This window comes from Canis lupus, chromosome 3 (genome assembly GCF_048164855.1).
Source record: "Canis lupus baileyi chromosome 3, mCanLup2.hap1, whole genome shotgun sequence".
In the NCBI taxonomy this organism is placed as follows: Eukaryota; Metazoa; Chordata; class Mammalia; order Carnivora; family Canidae; genus Canis; species Canis lupus.
Genome location: NC_132840.1, coordinates 48,451,624 through 48,471,332, shown reverse-complemented (window position 1 = coordinate 48,471,332; position 19,709 = coordinate 48,451,624). Strand labels below are relative to the sequence as shown.

General features: G+C 39.8%; 1 protein-coding gene across 4 annotated transcripts in view; it reads right to left on the bottom strand.

The window, feature by feature from the left end:
- The window catches only part of ALDH3A2 (aldehyde dehydrogenase 3 family member A2), a 124,092-nt gene that overhangs the window by 71,060 nt on the left and 33,323 nt on the right, over positions 1-19,709 (bottom strand). For all 4 annotated transcript variants that reach the window (XM_072820936.1, XM_072820937.1, XM_072820938.1 and 1 more), the window contains 2 exons: positions 3,087-3,195; positions 2,430-2,505 (listed from right to left, as the gene is read on the bottom strand). In XM_072820936.1, the coding sequence (XP_072677037.1) occupies positions 2,430-2,505; positions 3,087-3,195 (185 nt within the window). The remainder of the gene's footprint in view (positions 1-2,429; positions 2,506-3,086; positions 3,196-19,709) is intronic.

Below are 19,709 nucleotides of genomic sequence, written 5' to 3'. Positions count from 1 at the left end.
CTTCAGGTGTGTGTGAATTCAAGAGGGTGGAACTCAAAATAATATTCCACAAGGAATTACATGTATCTATCATGGAGAAGACTCTGCAGAGCATGAGAGCCACCTTCAGAGAGCTGTAAGGCTGTAACTCAGAAATGGATTTTCTCAGAAACATAGAATTGAAAGAAGTGGGTGAAAGTTAGTGGTGGGGAAGGGGAGGTTTTAACTCAAAATAAGGGTGTCCCAAGACCCAAAGCTGCCTCAGGAGACAGCAAGTTCCCTGTTGCTGAGGCCATAAAAATGTAAGCTGGACCACTTGGCACAGATGTATTGGAGGAATCCCAATGTCAGAAGGGTGATTACACCAAATAGCCCTTTAGATGCATTTAATCCCAAAATTTGCTAAATTTGGAAAGTTTTTTTGCCATTATGCCTCCTAGTATTTTTTTTTTTTTCACTCCCGATTCTCTCTCCTCTACATTGGGAACCCTTAATTACATTTAGGTCAGTTATGGCTTGCTGATGCTCCATTCCTCTTTTTCTAGTCTTTCTTTCCTCTCCACATTTCATTTAGGATATGTGCCATTGCTCTGTCTTCAAGTTCACCTATCTCCTACAGTATCCAATCTGCTGTTAATCTCATCCAAAATATTTTCATCTCATTTTTTTCCCCAGATCTATAAATTCAACTTGTTGCTTTAAAAATCTTTGATGGCTTACTTTAACATGCTCATGTTTTCCTCCAACTTCTCCAAAATACAAAACAAGGTTATAAAAACTTTCATTATCCCTGTGCACTATCGTTTATTTCATTTCTGGGTCAATTTCCTTGATTGTCTTCTCATTATGGATTTGTTTCTCACTTCTTTTCATGCCTGGTCACTTTTAATTGTGAGCAGGCATTGTGAGTTTTACTTCCTTGGGTACTACACAGTCTTGTATTATTTTAGACACTCCTGAGGTGTGATGCAGTTAAGTTCTGGAATGCAGTTAAATTTCTTGGAAATGGTTTGATCCTTTCAGATTTGCTTTTATGTTTTGTTAGGAGGCACCAGAGCAGCCTTCATTCTAGGGATGATTTTCCTCCACTGTTGAGGCAAGATGAGAACTCCAATTATGAGAACTCCACTAGCTGCCCCACACCTCACGAGGTTGGTTTGTTCTGGCTGGTGGGAACACAAATTCTTCCCAGCCCTGGTGAGCTTCAGAGATTGTTCTTCCTGCTATTTTCAGGTGATTTTCCCATAGCTTCAATTACTATCCTCATGGAAATAAGTTGAAGATGCAATGGAGACCTTCTCCAAACTCTCTCTGGAAGCTCTCTCCCGCTAGTGCTCTGCTTTGTGGACTCCAGTCACAGGCCTCCCCAAACTTCTAATTCCCTTCCTTCAACCCAAGAGATGAAAGGGCTTTGCCAGGTCCCCATCTGGGCTGTGGCCTGGAAATGCCCTCCTGGTGAGCTGGAGCAATCACAGGGTTTTCTGTTTCCTCTCTCATAGATTACTAATCCATGCTGCCTATTGTCTAGTGTCTGAAAAACATTTGAAAATATAGATTTTTGTCCAATTTTTTAGTTATTTAAAGCAGTAGAGTAAGTCCAGTCCCTATAATTCCATTGGACAATCTCCCCAGTCCTAAGATTTTATAAGAATATGTCGGGGTGCCTGGATGGCTCAGTTGGCTAAGCGTCTGCTCAGGTCCTGGGATCGAGCTCCACCTTGGGCTCCCTGCTCAGCAGAGTCTGCTTGTCCCTCTCCCTCTGCCCTACCCAACTTGTGACTTCTCTGTCAAATAAATAAGTACAATCTTTTAAAAAATATGTTTAAACATTCATCTAAAACCAGTGAGGTCATAGAAAAGAAGAAAAAAAAACAGTGAGGTCATATGAAAATAGAGCATACTTAAAAGTAATAAAACTGAATTTCTTCAGAATAGTAATCTGAGGCAACCAATGCAGATTACTGAAGCTTTTTCATCAGGAGGATCTGGTTTATTCAAAAGGTACTTCATTATATCTAAATAATTACAGAGTTGCAGAAAATGCAATAAAATTCAACATAAGACTGACTTAATGATTAATACCAATTCTGCCCTTTTGATTCAGGCATGCATGGTGTCAGTGTGCTTTGGACTGGGAGATGCCTTTCTGGGGATGAAGATGTTCCACATGTTTTTCTGTGTCTCTTTGAGCAAAACTAGCACTGAGCACAAGAGAAACCCTACTCAGGTTTGATAAATAAAGAAACTGGATATTGGAGGAATAGGGGATGGTTATCAGGGGCTTCCTTCACCCAAATTCATTCAAAGTTGGTACTCTGGTTCTCATTACTGGCTGCACTATGGATTTTCCTATGCAGGAAAATAGTACTCACCTCATCAAACCATAAAAGTACACTGAATAAAAGAAAGTATAAAACAGAAAACATTTTTTTAAGAAGGTGAGTACATACTTGTCACTGGTAAATATGTAGGCAACGACATCCTTCAAAGCTGCAAGTAAAACGCCCACTACGAGTGCGCAAACACCTGAAATATACAGAAGAAGCAACTGGAAATGAGAATTCTCCAGCGTGTAATAAATCCTAGGACTGGATGCTCATGAGATATTTCTGTCAATGGTGTAAGAAATGTGATAATTTAAAGTGCTTCTTCTTACTGTCTATGAAAAGAACAACGAAGATCAGATGATTCTGATTCCTTTTCCTAAGGCGGATGCCTAGAAAAGATGTCAGTAAGATATCAATACAATCAGAATCTTCTCTAACTGCTCAGATCCCAAAATATTAAAACTGCTAGAGGAGGCAGCGATCCAGGAATGTGGCAAATCAGTCGTCACACAGACTTTGGTCAGAAAATAAGCCTGCAGATGCTAACAATATGAAAAAATTTTCAACAGTACCGAGAGTAACATTAGATCATCGGTACCTAATAACAGAAAATCATAATTAGAAGTTTTCTTTAACTGAGTAAAGTGGAAAGAGCTTCAAGGATATTTAAGCTGAGTACATCTCCATAAGTCAATTCCCTAGAGAAATTGATTATGTGTATTTTAACTCAACACACAGAACTCAGTATGGACACCAGAAAGTGGAACTGCTTTAACTTACCCGCACACAGAAGAACAGTGACGCTAGAGTGCCAAGCCTGCTCAGCATTCCCTGCACCCAGAGCATTACCCACTCGGACACTGGCCGCCACACCAAAGCCCAGGGGCACCTGAGAATGAACAATCACAAATCATAGTAAGTCCGAGGGCCTGAAAGTTAGAATGTTAGTGCCCTCAGGTCCAATCACGTGAGAAGCCTAGAGAGACTGGAATCTGTGTTCTAGAACTGGTTCTATTACATCTGAGCTGCGTGCCCATAATCAAATTGCTCAGTCCCACTAACACCCAATTTCTTCATTGCTACAGAAATACAGTGGCTGCCCTGACTACTCACATATATCAGAGCAGAATTCCTTAATGAAGCGGGACTTGAGGGTAAAGCACCTCCTTTATTGGCTAAACACATACACCATCAAGATTTAATTTAATCTTGCTACATTCTACAAGAGAAGATTTAATATATTATAAATGTATAAATAATTTGTAAAAATTAAATGAACTATGAGAAAAAGCACTTAGAACAAAGCCTGGCACACTGTAGGAACTCAATAAATGTTGATGAAATCTGACTCTGTAACTCCCATCATGTCAAACATCCCATATATTGAATTATGCAGGACACTGAAATATGTCCCTTCAAAATAGCAAAAATCTATTTTTCATCATTCATTACAGAAATCTGAAACTATAAGTTTTCTTGCTTCTTGAATAGACCATTATTCAACCTTCAGGGTCATGTTTTTCACCTCCTTTTATTGTCCTGTAATACAGTGTTGCCCTCAGGATCTATTCAGGTAACATGGATTGTTACTGAATACTCTGGTTTTAGCTGTCATGTCTGCTGACAATTTATATATCAGCTTTAACTTTTCATTCCTACTAAAAACAGCATTCTCCCAACAATCTCTGTTACTATTTTGAGAATCAGCATGAGTTGGTAAAAAAAAAATGTATATATACATATATTCAATTAAAAACTTTGAAAAACAATGGACTTGACTATATAAAACATTTTAAGACTTGTCTGCCCAGGGTACGCCTAATTGTCCTCTGGTTCAAGATGAGTGACTGGCTCACATGTTCAACTCTCTTCCCTCCCAAATCCCATTAAAATGTCAGTAAAAATGCTTAGCAGAAACATAGTACATTCACAACACTGAGAATAAGAGAGCAGACTGGCTTCTAGAAGAGGGAAAGCACATTTCATAATCCTGGGGTAGAACCACAGGAAGCCACAATCCCAAATACAAACAGGCAGAGGCCAGATCCTGCTAGTTCTTCCCAGTGCAGCCTCAGAAGGCTTGAAACTTCAAGTACATCAGCGAGGCAGTGATGAGCACTACATAGGGAGATTTGGTACCAACAGCACATCCAGACCCCATGGCCTATCTGGATCTCACTCTGAGACTCACAACACTCAGAAAGACTAGGCGAAAATAGAAAAAGCAAAGCAGGAGAGCTCCTTGTATGATGTGAGCACCTCAGAACCAAGCCCTTCTTTTTTTTTAATATTTTATTTATTTATTCATGAAAGACACAGAGCAGAGAGAGAGGCAGAGACATACACAGAGGAAGAAGCAGGCTCCATGCAGGGAGCCCGATGTGGGACTCAATCCCGGGTCTTCAGGATCATGCCCTGGGTCGAAGGCAGGCGCTAAACCACTGATCGCTGAGCCACCCAGGGATCCCCAGAACCAAGCCCTTCTTGTTTTGTCTTGGGGGTGGGTGGGTCATGGGAAGTGGGGTAGAGCAGAGGTTGAGGAGGTCAGACTGCTTGCTCCTCACCCATAAACCCTAAAATGAAGATCCCACTTGATAGATGCTACCTTTGTACTCAGCTCCCTGCTGGTCCTTCCCATTCAAGGGAAAGGTCTGTCAGAAAAATCTGACAGTTTCTAATTGTTACTGTCAGAAAAATCCCCAAGTAACAACGTCGGAAAAGCCATGCCAGCCATTTATTTTATAAATCAATGTATTCATGCTTTCATAAGTACAAAGGGACTAATAAAGATCACCAGATCTTTGAGGAAAACCAAAGAACACATCCCCTCAAAAGACTAAGATAAATAAAAGACCAACTGAGCTCAGAAGAAACAAAGAGGTGACTCAAAGCATGGAAGAGAACGTCTGATAAGATACTTAAAAGATAATGCAGCATAAAACAAGAACAGGTTCCCATAAAGCAGGGACTATAAGGGAAAAAGAAAGGGTTCTTAGAAAATAAAAACAAAAGTGAAAAGATTTAATAGCAAAAAGACAAAGAGATTCTTTCTAATGGATGGAAAAAAAAATAAGTTCAATATTGGAGGTCAACCTCCACCTCATAGGAAATTAAAAAGAGAAGAGACTAGAGTGTCTGGGTGGCTCAATTGGTTAAGCGTCTGCCTTTGGCTCAGGGCATGATCCCAGGATGCGGGATCAAGTCCCACATCAGGCTCCCTGCTCAGTGGGAAGTCTGCTTCTCCCTCTGCCCCTCTACCCAGCTTGTGCTCTCTCAAATCAATAAAATCTTTAAAAAGAGAAAGAAAGAGAAAGAGAAAGAGAAAGAGAAAGAGAAAGAGAAAGAGAAAGAGAAAGAGAAAGAGAAAGAGAAAGAGAAAGAGAGATGCCTGGGTGGCTCAGTGGTTGAGTCTCTCCCTTTGGTTCAGGGCATGATCCCTGAACCTGGGATCGAGTTCCACACTGGGCTTCTGCAGGGAGCCTGCTTTTCCCTCTGCCTATGTCTCTGCCTCTCTCTGTCTCTCTCATGAATAAATAAATCTTTAAAAAAGAGAGAGGGAAAAGGTACAGAAAAGGGAGAAAGAATAATATTTTTGAAACTTCATAGAGTTGAAGAAAGGGCATACCAAGCACTAATAATAAGCAGGGTAAGCAAAGTACTACCTTCAGGAGAAGAACATACTTGAGAAACTTCAGAACTACATGGACAAAGAAATAAATGCTACAACCTTCAAAGAGAGAAACCATGTTGTCACAAAGGAATAAGAACCAGATTAAGATCAGACTTCACTTGAGTACCTCAATGCTAGATGACCATACAGTAATGCCTTAAAAATTCTGAGGGAAGATTGTTTTGAACCTACAATTCTATACTCAGCCAAATTACTGAACAAGTGTATGGGGAAATAAAGACTCTTTCAAATGTGTATGGCTCACAGTTTAACCTCCATATAATCTTAGGAAAAAGTTCTTTGACTAAATAATCCAATTTTTTAAGAGGGTGGAAGGAGCAGTGGGAAAGGGAGAGAGAGAATCTTAAGTAGGCTCCACACTCAGTGCGGAGCCCAACGTGGGGTTTGAACTCACAATCCTGAGATAACGACCTCAGCTGAAATCAAGAGTTGGATATTTAACCAACTGAGCTACCCAGGCGCCTCAATAATCCAAATGTTTTTTCAAAGGAATATAATAAAGTAGAAGAAGTGAGATACAAGAAACTGTAGACTTAATTCACGAGGAAAGTAAAAAATTAACTGTGGTGTGACAGCTGTGGGGCACCCCAGGAAAAAGTCTAGGACTCAGAGATTCGAATTAAAGCAGGGAATCGAAGAGCCCTAAGCTCTTCAAGAAGAAAATGGAATTATACTGAATGATCTGGTCAAACACCGCATGACTTTAGTAGAAGGGTGAAGGTATATGCTGCTCTCAATAGGAAATAAATATACTCTATGAAAAAGGCCTCTGGGGCACCTGGGTGGCTCAGTTGGTTAAGGGTCTGGCTTTGGCTTGGGTTATGATCCTGAGGTCCTGGGATCAAGTCCCACGTCAGACTGCCAGCTCTCCCTCTGCCACTCTCCCTGCTCGTGTGTGCACTCTCTCTCTCTCTCAAATAGTCTTTTAAAAAATAAATCTTTGGGATGCCTGGGTGGCTCAACGGTTGAACATATATGTACGCCTTTGGCCCAGGGTGATGCTGGAGACCCGGGATTGAGTCCCACATCTGGCTCCCTACATGGAGTCTGCTTCTCCCTCTGCCTGTGTCTCTGCCTCTGTCTCTCATGAATAAATGAAATCTTTTAAAAAAAAATAAATATTTAACTGGGTGTTAAACTATATGTTGGCAAATCAAACTTCAACAAAAATTAAAAAATAAAAAATAAATATTTAAATTAATAAAATAATTTTCAAGTATAAAGAGGTCAGACAAATTGATAAGAAAAAGAATCTCACTAGAGCCCAAACTGATAAATGGACAAAGGATATAAACAGGTAATGAAAAGAAAATATAAAGATAGTCAACCTCACTAATTTGAAAAAATTAAAATAATGTATGTTGGATTAACAAAAATTTTCAGAAGGAATACTCATTTCTAACAAAATTTTCTTCATTTGAGATTATGTTCTCAAGGATAAAATTCCACATGTTAGAAGATATTCAGTCCATTTTCAGTGAAGTGATGAAGTGAACAGGGCTATATTCAAGTGCTGATCACACAGAGGCAAATCAGTTTAACTATTTTTTTGAAAAGTCTTTAAAAAATGAAAAATGTGCCCTTTCACAAAGATGGCACTGAAGGCGAAGAAGGAAGCCCCTGCCCCTCCCAAAGCCGAAGCCAAAGCAAAGGCTTTGAAAGCTACCAAAGCGGTGCTGAGGGACTCCTGGGTGGCTCAGTGGTTGAGTGTCTGCCTTTGGCTCAGGGCGTGATCCTGGTCCAGGGATCCAGTCCTGCATCAGGCTTCCTACATGGAGCCTGCTTCTCCCTCTTCCTGTGTCTCTGCTTCTCTCACTGTATCTCTCATGAATCAATAAATAAAAATCTAGGAAGGAAGGAAGGAAGGAAGGAAGGAAGGAAGGAAGGAAGGAAGGAAGGAAGGAAGGAAGGAAGGAAGGAAGGAAGGAAGGAAGGAAGGAGTGCTGAAAGGTGTGCACAGTCACAAAAAAAAAAAAAAAAAAAAGATCCGTATGCCACCTACATTCCAACGACCCAAGACCCTGCGTCTCTGAAGGCAGACCAAATATCCTTAAAAGAGCGCCCCCAGGAGAAACAAGCTTGATTACTAGGCCATCATCAAGGTCCCCCTGACTACTGAGTCAGCCATGAAGAAAACAGAAAACAACACACTTGTGTTCATTATGGATGTCAAGGCCAATAAGCACCAGATCAAACAGGCTGTGAAGAAGCTCTATGACATTGATGTGTCCAAGGTCAACACCTTGATCATGCCTGATGGAGAGAAGAAAGCATATGTTCGACTGGCTCCCGACTATGATGCTTTGGATGTTGCCAACAAAATTAACATCATCTAAACCGAGTTCAGTTGGCTATAAATCTAAATATAAACTTTTTCACCATAAAAAAAAAAGAAAAAGGTTGATGTGATGATGTCTGTTGAAAAAAAGGCAGCATAGCACTGGGGGAAAAATTACCCTTTTATTCCCCCTCAAACTTACTGCTCATAGCCTCCTGTTAACTGGAACCTTACCAATAACTTAAACTGTCGGGATCCCTGGGTGGCGCAGCGGTTTGGCGCCTGCCTTTGGCCCAGGGCGCGATCCTGGAGACCCGGGATCGAATCCCACGTCAGGCTCCCGGTGCATGGAGCCTGCTTCTCCCTCTGCCTGTGTCTCTGCCTCATTCTCTCTCTCTCTCTCTCTGTGACTATCACAAATAAAAAAAAAAAAAACTTAAACTGTCAATTAACACATATTTTATACGTCTTATGTATTATGTACTGCCTTTTTACAATAAAGCTAGGAAAAAAGTCATAAAGAAAATACACTGATAGTACCATTCTATAAAAACTCCACATACAAATGGACCCATGCAGTTCAAACCTGTGTTGTTCATGGGTCGACTGTATTTGGATTTAATTCTACCATTTTATTATGTATGAATTATAATGCTTTCTTTTTTGCTTATTTATCTTCATTACTTTCACTGCCTTATGTTGGATTGATCATGTTTTTTTTTAAGATTTTATTTATTTATTCATGAGACACACACACACACAGAGAGAGAGAGAGAGAGAGAGGCAGAGACACAGGCAGAAGGAGAAGCAGGCTCCATGCAGGGAGCCCGATGTGGGACTCGATCCCGGGACTCCAGGATCAGGCCCTGGACTGAAGGTGGTGCTAAACTGCTGAGCCACCCGGGCTGCCCAGATCATGTTTTTTTTTCTTAATTCCCTTTTGTATCCCTGCTACTGGCTTGGAAACACATCCTATTTCCCCTCTCTTGGATAGTCCCCTTAAACTAGTTTGTCAACATGCATAGACTTTAAAACTTTTAACTTAATCAACTATTTCCCACCTTCTTCCTATGTCTAGATTGTTTTAACTAAGAAAATGCTCTCCCAATTTCTTATTACTAGTAAGGATTTTATTTCTACCTAATTTTGCACTGTGCAAATTAGTTGAATTTTTCTTTATAGTCCGTGCTGGTTTCGATACATCCATATTTATCAATTTCTTTGCTTACCATTGTTTTGACACCAATGTTTCTTTCAGTGATACTCTGTGATGTCTCTCAGTGTTTTAATCTGTTCCTTCTCGAGCCCTAGCTTAGTTGGATAAGGACTGACATGGACCTCCAAATATTTTGATTATATCATTTCATGGTCTTCAGGTTTTTATTGCAATTGTTGAAGGATGACTCATCCAACCTTGTTCATTTTCCAAGCTTGTTTTGATTATTTGGGGTCCCTTGCATCTCTGTATGAATTTTAGGATCAGTTTATCCAATCTGCAAGAAAGACCAGTTCACACTTTGAAAGAGATTACACTGAAAGTGTAGATCACCTTTGGTGGTAGTGGTGGGGTGTGTGATGCCAATAGACAATACTGAGTTTTCTAATCCATGAACATGGGAAATCTTTTCATTTACTCAAGTATTCTTTCATTTCTTTCAATAATGTTTTGTAGCTTTCAGTGCACAGGTTTCACCTTTCTTTGGCTGAATTTACTACTGACTATTCTTTTTGATGGCGGGGCTAATGGAACCATTTTCTTAATTCCATTTTCAGATTGCTCATTGCTAGTGTTATGTAAATACAACTGATTTTTGTGTACTGATGTGGCATTCTGCAATGTGGCATTCAGAACTCATTTATTAGCTCTAGTAGTTTCAGTGTGTGTGTGTGTGTACACTACTTTGGGTTTTCTATAGATAAAATAATGTCATCTGCAAATACAGATAATTGTACTTCCTCCTTTCCAATCTGGATGCCTAATATTTTTTCTTCCTAATTGCCCAGGCTAGAATCTCCAATACCATGTCCATTATGATTTCTGAACACTGAGATTATGTCTCACTTCAAGGGTCTATCTCTGTCTCTTATTTTTTTTTTTTTTTATTTATGATAGTCACAGAGAGAGGGAGAGAAAGAGAGACAGGCAGAGGAAGAAGCAGGCTCCATGCACCGGGAGCCCGATGTGGGATTCGATCCCGGATCTCCAGGATCGCGCCCTGGGCCAAAGGCAGGCGCCAAACCTCTGCGCCACCCAGGGATCCCATCTCTGTCTCTTATTAAATGGCTCTGAATACTGCATCTTTTATTGTCTGTGAAATTCCTACTGGATGCACATAAGGATCTATACCTTTCATATATTCTATCTCTACTTTTTCCCATTTTTATTTATTGTGGTTAAAAAACACATAAAATACATAACTTAAGTATTTCCTATTACTCCAATTATGTTTTTTAACCACATAGTCATTTTTAATGTACAGTTTAATATACTAAAGAGACTCATAATGTTGTGCAACTATCACCACCATCCACCTCCAGAACTTTCTTCATCTTATGAAACTGAAACTCTATTATAAATAAACAATAAACAGCTCCTCCCCAATTCCCCTCCCAACCTCTGGCAACCACCATTCTACTTGTGGCTATGATTTTCACTATGCTGAGGACCTCATATAAGTGGAATCACACAATAAAGGCATACCTTGTTTTACTGTGCTTTGCTCTAGTGCACTTTGCAGATACTGCAATATTTAAAAATTAAAATCTGTGGCAATCCTGCATCAAGCAGTCTATTGCCACCATTCCTTCATGTCTCTGCATCACATTTGGTGATTCTTGTAATATTTCAAACTTTTTCATGATTATTACATTTATTATGATGATCTGTAATCAGTGATCTTTGATGTTACTGATGCTATTGTTTTGGGGTGCCACAAGCTGCATCTATTTAAGACAACAAACCTAACTGATAAATGTTATGTGTATTATGACTGTTCCACAACTGGACATTCCCCCATCTCTCTCCCTCTTCCTAGTCCTCCCCCTTCCCTGAGACCAAAAATATTAAAATTGGGGCAATAATCCTATAATGACCCATGAGTGTTCAAGGGCAAAGAAGAGTCACACGTCTCTTAATTTGTATCAAAAGCTAGACATGATTGGGCTTAGTGAGGAAGGGATCTCAGAAGCTGAGACAGGCTGAAAGCGAGGCCTCTCGCACCAAACAGCCAAGCTGGGAAGGCAGAGGAGAAGTTCTTGAAGGAAAGGGTAAGTGTCACTCCAGGGAGCACAAAGATGAGAACAAAGCACTCTTGGATGTGGAGAAAGGTTTAGTGTTCTGGAGAGAAGGCCTAACCAACCCCAACACTCCCTGAAGCCAAAGCCTAACCCAGAGCCAGGCCCTGACTCCCTTCCCTTTTGTGAAGGCTGGGAGGTGAGGAAGCTGCAGGAGAAAGTCTGAAGCTAGCAGAGGTTGGTTCCAGAGGTTTAAGGAAAGAAGCCGTCTCCATACCATCAAAGTGAAAAGTCAAGCAGCAAGTGCTGATGCAGAAGCTGCAGCAAGTTCTCCAGAAGATGGAGCTCAGATAACGAATGAAGGTTATGAGAAGGCACTCAACAACAGATTTTCAATGCACATGAAATGGCCTTATATCAGAAGATACCATCTAGGACTTTCACAGCTAGAGACAAATCAGTGTCTGGCTTCAAACGTTCAAAGGAAAGGCTTTACTCTCTTGTTAGGGCCTAATGACTAAGTTGAAGCCAATGCTGACTTACCAGTTTAGAAATCCTAGGGCCCGTTAGAATTATGCTAAATCAGGGTGCCTGAGTGGCTCAGTGGTTGAGTGCCTGCCTTTGGCTCAAGTCATGATCCCAGGGGTCCTGGGATCGAGTCCTGCATTGGGCTCCCCATGGGGAACCTGCTTCTCCCTCTGCCTCTCTCTCTGTGTCTCTCATGAATAAATAAATAAAATCTTAAAAAAAAAAAACTTTAAAAGAATTATGCTAAATCTACTCTCCTGTGCTCTATAAATGGAATAACAAAAACTGGATGATAGTACATATATTTACAACACAGTTCTCTGAATAGTTTAAGCCCACTGTTGAGAACTACTTCTCAGAAAAAAAGATTCCTTTCAAAATATTACTGCTGATTGACAATGCACCTGGGTCATCCAAAAGCTCCAATGCAGATGCACAGTGGGATTTCTGTTGTTTCTGGGCTTGCCAACAGAGTGTCAAATCTGCAACCTACGGATCAAGGAGTAATTTTAACTTTCAAGTCTTACTATTTAAGAAATACATTTCATAAGGCTATTCCTGTCATAGATAGTTATGCTTCTGATGGATGTGGGCAAAGTAAATTGGAAACCATCTGGAAATGATTTACCATTCTAGATGCCATTAAGAACATTCATCATTAATGGGAAGAAGTCAAAATACCAACAATAGGAGTTTAGAGGAAGCTGATTTCAACCCTATGGATGACTCTGAGGAGTTCAAGACTTCAGTGGAGGAAGTAACTGCAGATATGGTAGAAATAGCAAGAGAACTAGAAACAGAAAGGGAGTCTGAACTGGGACTGAACGGCTGCAATCTCATGACAAAACTTCAGTAGATGAGGAGTTGTTTCTTATGGATGAGCAAAGAAAATGGTTTCTTATGATGGCAACCACTCCTAGTGAAGACACTGTGAAGACTGTTGAAATGACAAAACAAAGGATTTAGAATATCTCACGAACTTACTTGATTAAAGCAGGAGCAGGGTTTGAGAGGATTGACTCCAATTTTGAAAGAAGTTCTGAGATGGATAAAATGCTATCAAACAGCATTCAGTGCTACAGAGAATTCATTCATGAAAGAAGAGTCCATCAATGCGGCAAACTTTAGTGTTCTCATTTTTAAAAATTGCCGTGGCCACCCCAACCTGCAGCAGCCACCACCCTGATCAGTCAGCAGCCAGCAACATCAAGACAGGACCCTCAAAAAAAAAAAAAAAAAAAAAAAAAGACAGGACCCTCCACCAGCAAAAAGATCCCAACTTCCTAAAAACTCAGATGATGGTTAGTATTCTTTAGCAATGAACTATTTTAAGTAGGATATGTACATTTTTTAGACATGTTATTATACACTTAACAGACTGTATAGTATAAACATGACTTGCATATGTACTGTAAAACAAAAAAACTTTTCATTCACTTTATTGTGACATTCACTTTGTGGTGGTGGCCTGGAACCAAACCTGCAATACCTCTGAGGTTTGCCTGTATTTGTCTTTTTGTGACTGCCTTACTTCACTTAGTATATTGTCCCAAGGTTCATCCATTTTGTAGCATGTGACTCTCCTTCCTTTTTATGGCTGAATAGTACTCCATTGTGTGGAGATATATATATATCATGTTTGCTTATCCACTTATCTGTAAAGCAAAAAAGAAATAGCATTTGTGCATGAGGCACACAGAGAACCTACTTAATGATTCCTTGCACTGTGGTCTTATTCACACTCAGTCCTTTCAGATAATACACAGTAAGAATTTGAAAATCTTCTGTACTTTAACTCCACATGTTGGTGGACATGTGGGTTGCTTCCATTGTTGGCTCCTGTGAATAACGCAGCTATGAACAAGGTTGTACAGTAGTTCTTGAAGATCCTGCTTTTAATTTTCGTGTATACCCCAAAATGACATTGCTGGATCATATCATACTTTTATTTTTAATTTTTTGAAGAACCACAACATTTTCTTTTCATAGTGAGTGCACCATTGGTGGTTGGTCCCACCACCAGCAGTGTACAAGGGTCTCAATTTTTCTGTACTTTCACCAACTTCTATTAGTTGTTTTTATTTTTTTAATAATAGCCATCCTAAAAAAAAAATAATAGCCATCCTAACAGGTATGAGATGATATCCCAATGTGTTTTTTCATAAATATTTCCTAATGATCAGTGATGGTGGGCATCTTTTCATGTGCTTACTGTCCATATGCGTATCTTCCTCGGAGAAATACCTATTCAAGTCCTTTGCTCACTTTTTAATCCAGTTGATTTTTTGCTACTGAGTTTTAGGAGTTCTGACTATATTCTGGGGTATATAGACAGAGAATTTGTGAATATTTTCCCATAGGATTTGTGAATATTTTCTCATTTTGTGGGTTGCCTTTTTACTCTGTGGATCTTGTCTTTGGATGCATGCACATAATTTTTCAATTTTCATAAATTCCAGCTTGTCTGGTTTTCTTGTTGTTGTTGCCTGAGCCTTTGGTGTCACATGCAAGAAACCATTGCCAAATCCAATGCTGTGAAGCTTCTGCCTTATGTCATCTTCTGTAAGTTTTATTGTTTAGGGCTTACACTTAGGTCTTCGATCCACTTTGAGTAAGAGTTAAGAGTGCAACTTCATTCTTCTGTATGTGAGATATCCAGTTTTCCAGTACTCGTTATTGAAAAGACTGTCCTTTCCCCATTGAATGGTCTCATCATCTTTGTTAAAAATCATCTGATCAAAAAAAAAATCATCTGATCACATATGCATGGGTTGGTCTTTGTACCTAATTCCATCTATTTACATGTCTTTGTTTTCTTTTCTTTTTTTTAAATTTATTTTTTATTGTTGTTCAATTTACCAACATACAGAATAACCCCCAGTGCCCGTCACCCATTCACTCCCGCCCCCCACCCTCCTCCCCTTCTACCACCCCTAGTTCGTTTCCCAGAGTTTGCATGTCTTTACGTTCTGTCTCCCTTTCTGATATTTCCCACACATTTCTTCCCCCTTCCCTTATATTCCCTTTCACTATTATTTATATTCCCCAAATGAATGAGAACATATAATGTTTGTCCTTCTCCGACTGACTTACTTCACTCAGCATAATACCCTCCAGTTCCATCCACGTTGAAGCAAATGGTGGGTATTTGTCATTTCTAATAGCTGAGTAACATTCCATTGTATACATAAACCACATCTTCTTTATCCACTCATCTTTTGATGGACACCGAGGCTCCTTCCACAGTTTGGCTATTGTGGCCATTGCTGCTAGAAACATCGGGGTGCAGGTGTCCCGGCGTTTCATTGCATCTGTATCTTTGGGGTAAATCCCCAGCAGTGCAATTGCTGGGTCGTAGGGCAGGTCTATTTTTAACTCTTTGAGGAACCTCCACACAGTTTTCCAGAGTGGCTGCACCAGTTCACATTCCCACCAACAGTGTAAGAGGGTTCCCTTTTCTCCGCATCCTCTCCAACATTTGTGGTTTCCTGCCTTCTTAATTTTCCCCATTCTCACTGGTGTGAGGTGGTATCTCATTGTGGTTTTGATTTGTATTTCCCTGATGGCAAGTGATGCGGGGCATTTTCTCATGTGCATGTTGGCCATGTCTATGTCTTCCTCTGTGAGATCTCTCTTCATGTCTTTTGCCCATTTCATGATTGGATTGTTTGTTTCTTTGGTGTTGAGTTTAAGAAGTTCTTTATAGATCTTGGAAACTAGCCCTTTATCTGATACGTCATTTGCAAATATCTTCTCCCATTCTGTAGGTTGTCTTTTAGTTTTGTTGACTGTATCCTTTGCTGTGCAAAAGCTTCTTATCTTGATGAAGTCCCAATAGTTCATTTTTGCTTTTGTTTCTTTTGCCTTCGTGGATGTATCTTGCAAGAAGTTACTGTGGCCGAGTTCAAAAAGGGTGTTGCCTGTGTTCTTCTCTAAGATTTTGATGGAATCTTGTCTCACATTTAGATCTTTCATCCATTTTGAGTTTATCTTTGTGTATGGTGAAAGAGAGTGGTCTAGTTTCATTCTTCTGCATGTGGATGTCCAATTTTCCCAGCACCATTTATTGAAGAGACTGTCTTTCTGCCAATGGATAGTCTTTCCTCCTTTATCGAATATTAGTTGACCATAAAGTTCAGGGTCCACTTCTGGGTTCTCTATTCTGTTCCATTGATCTATGTGTCTGTTTTTGTGCCAGTACCACACTGTCTTGATGACCACAGCTTTGTAGTACAACCTGAAATCTGGCATTGTGATGCCCCCAGATATGGTTTTCTTTTTTAAAATTCCCCTGGCTATTCGGGGTCTTTTCTGATTCCACACAAATCTTAAAATAATTTGTTCTAACTCTCCGAAGAAAATCCATGGTATTTTGACAGGGATTGCATTAAACGTGTATATTGCCTTGGGTAACATTGACATTTTCACAATATGAATTCTGCCAATCCATAAGCATGGAATATTTTTCCATCTCTTTGTGTCTTCCTCAATTTCTTTCAGAAGTGTTCTATCGTTTTTAGGGTATAGATCCTTTACATCTTTGGTTAGGTTTATTCCTAGGTATCTTATGCTTTTGGGTGCAATTGTAAATGGGATTGACTCCTTAATTTCTCTTTCTTCAGTCTCATTGTTAGTGTATAGAAATGCCACTGATTTCTGGGCATTGATTTTGTATCCTGCCACGCTACCAAATTGCTGTATGAGTTCTAGCAATCTTGGGGTGGAGACTTTTGGGTTTTCTATGTAGAGTATCATGTCATTGGCGAAGAGGGAGAGTTTGACTTCTTCTTTGCCAATTTGAATGCCTTTAATGTCTTTTTGTTGTCTGATTGCTGAGGCTAGGACTTCCAGTACTATGTTGAATAGCAGTGGTGAGAGTGGACATCCTGTCTTGTTCCTGATCTTAGGGGAAAGGCTCCCAGTGTTTCCCCATTGAGAATGATATTTGCTGTGGGCTTTTCGTAGATGGCTTTTAAGATGTTGAGGAATGTTCCCTCTATCCCTACACTCTGAAGAGTTTTGATCAGGAATCGATGCTGTATTTTGTCAAATGCTTTCTCTGCATCTAATGAGAGGATCATATGGTTCTTGGTTTTTCTCTTGCTGATATGATGAATCACATTGATTGTTTTACGGGTGTTGAACCAGCCTTGTGTCCCAGGGATAAATCCTACTTGGTCATGGTGAATAATTTTCTTAATGTATTGTTGGATCCTATTGGCCAGTATCTTGTTGAGAATTTTTGCATCCATGTTCATCAGGGATATTGGTCTGTAATTCTCCTTTTTGGTTGGGTCTTTGTCTGGTTTTGGAATTAAGGTGATGCTGGCCTCATAGAACGAATTTGGAAGTACTCCATCTCTTTCTATCTTTCCAAACAGCTTTAGGAGAATAGGTATGGTTTCTTCTTTAAACGTTTGATAGAATTCCCCTGGGAAGCCATCTGGCCCTGGACTCTTGTGTCTTGGGAGGTTTTTGATGACTGCTTCAATTTCCTCCCTGGTTATTGGCCTGTTCAGGTTTTCTATTTCTTCCTGTTCCAGTTTTGGTAGTTTGTGGCTTTCCAGGAATGCGTCCATTTCTTCTAGATTGCCTAATTTATTGGTGTATAGCTGTTCATAATATGTTTTTAAAATCGTTTGTATTTCCTTGGTATTGGTAGTGATCTCTCCTTTCTCATTCATAATTTTATTAATTTGAGTCTTCTCTCTCTTCTTTTTAATAAGGCTGGCTAATGGTTTATCTATCTTATTAATTCTTTCAAAGAACCAACTCCTGGTTCTGTTGATCTGTTCCACAGTTCTTCTGGTCTCGATTTCGTTGAGTTCTGCTCGAATCTTTATTAACTCTCTTCTTCTCCTGGGTGTAGGATCTATTTGCTGTTTTTTCTCTAGCTCCTTTATGTGTAAGGTTAGCTTTTGTATTTGAGTTCTTTCCAGTTTTTGAATGGATGCTTGTATTGCAATGTATTTCCCCCTTAAGACTGCTTTTGCTGCATCCCAAAGATTTTGAACGGTTGTCTCTTCATTCTCATTAGTTTCCATGAATCTTTTTAATTCTTCCTTAATTTCCTGGTTGACCCTTTCATCTTTTAGCAGGATGGTCCTTAACCTCCACGTGTTTGAGGTCCTTCCAAACTTCTTCTTGTGATTTAGTTCTAATTTCAAGGCATTATGGTCTGAGAATATGCAGGGGACAATCCCAATCTTTTGGTATCGGTTCAGACCCGATTTGTGACCCAGTATGTGGTCTATTCTGGAGAAAGTTCCATGTGCACTTGAGAAGAATGTGTATTCAGTAGAGTTTGGATGTAAAGTTCTGTAGATATCTGTGAAATCCATCTGGTCCAATGTATCATTTAAAGCTCTCATTTCTTTGGAGATGTTGTGTTTAGAAGACCTATCAAGTATAGAAAGAGCTAGATTGAAGTCACCAAGTATAAGTGTATTATTATCTAAGTATTTCTTCACTTTGGTTATTAATTGATTTATATATTTGGCAGCTCCCACATTCGGGGCATATATATTGAGGATTGTTAAGTCCTCTTGTTGGATAGATCCTTTAAGTATGATATAGTGTCCCTCTTCATCTCTCACTACAGTCTTCGGGGTAAATTTTAGTTTATCTGATATAAGGATGGCTACCCCTGCTTTCTTTTGAGGACCGTTCAAATGGTAAATGGTTCTCCAACCTTTTATTTTCAGGCTGTAGGTGTCCTTCTATCTACAATGAGTCTCTTGTAGACAGCAAATAGATGGGTCCTGCTTTTTATCCAGTCTGAAACCCTGCGCCTTTTGATGGGGTCATTAAGCCCGTTCACGTTCAGAGTTACTATTGAGATATGAGTTTAGTGTCATGATATCTATTCAGTCCTTGTTTTTGTGGATTGTTGCACTGAACTTCTTCTTAAAGGGGAATTTTAAGAGTCCCCCTTAAAATTTCTTGCGGAGCTGGTTTGGAGGTCACATATTCTTTCAGTTCCTGCCTGTCTTGGAAGCTCTTTATCTCTCCTTCCATTTTGAATGAGAGCCTTGCTGGATAAAGTATTCTTGGTTGCATGTTCTTCTCATTTAGGACCCTGAATATATCCTGCCAGCCCTTTCTGGCCTGCCAGGTCTCTGTGGAGAGGTCTGCTGTTACCCTAATACTCCTCCCCATAAAAGTCAGGGATTTCTTGTCTCTTGCTGCTTTAAGGATCTTCTCTTTATCTTTGGAATTTGCAAGCTTCACTATTAAATGTCGAGGTGTTGAACGGTTTTTATTGATTTTAGGGGGGGAATCTCTCTATTTCCTGGATCTGAATGCCTGTTTCCCTTCCCAGACTAGGAAAGTTTTCAGCTAGAATTTGTTCAAATACATATTCTGGACCTCTGTCCCTTTCGGCGCCCTCGGGAACACCAATTAAACGTAGGTTTTTCTTCCTCAGGCTGTCGTTTATTCCCCTTAATCTATCTTCATGGTCTTTTAATTGTTTGTCTCTTTTTTCCTCAGTTTCCCTCTTTGCCATCAACTTGTCTTCTATGTCACTCACTCGTTCTTCCACCTCGTTAACCCTCGTCGTTAGGACTTCTAGTTTGGATTGCATCTCATTCAATTGATTTTTAATTTCTGCCTGATTAGCTCTAAATTCTGCAGTCATGAAGTCTCTTGAGTCCTTTATGCTTTTTTCTAG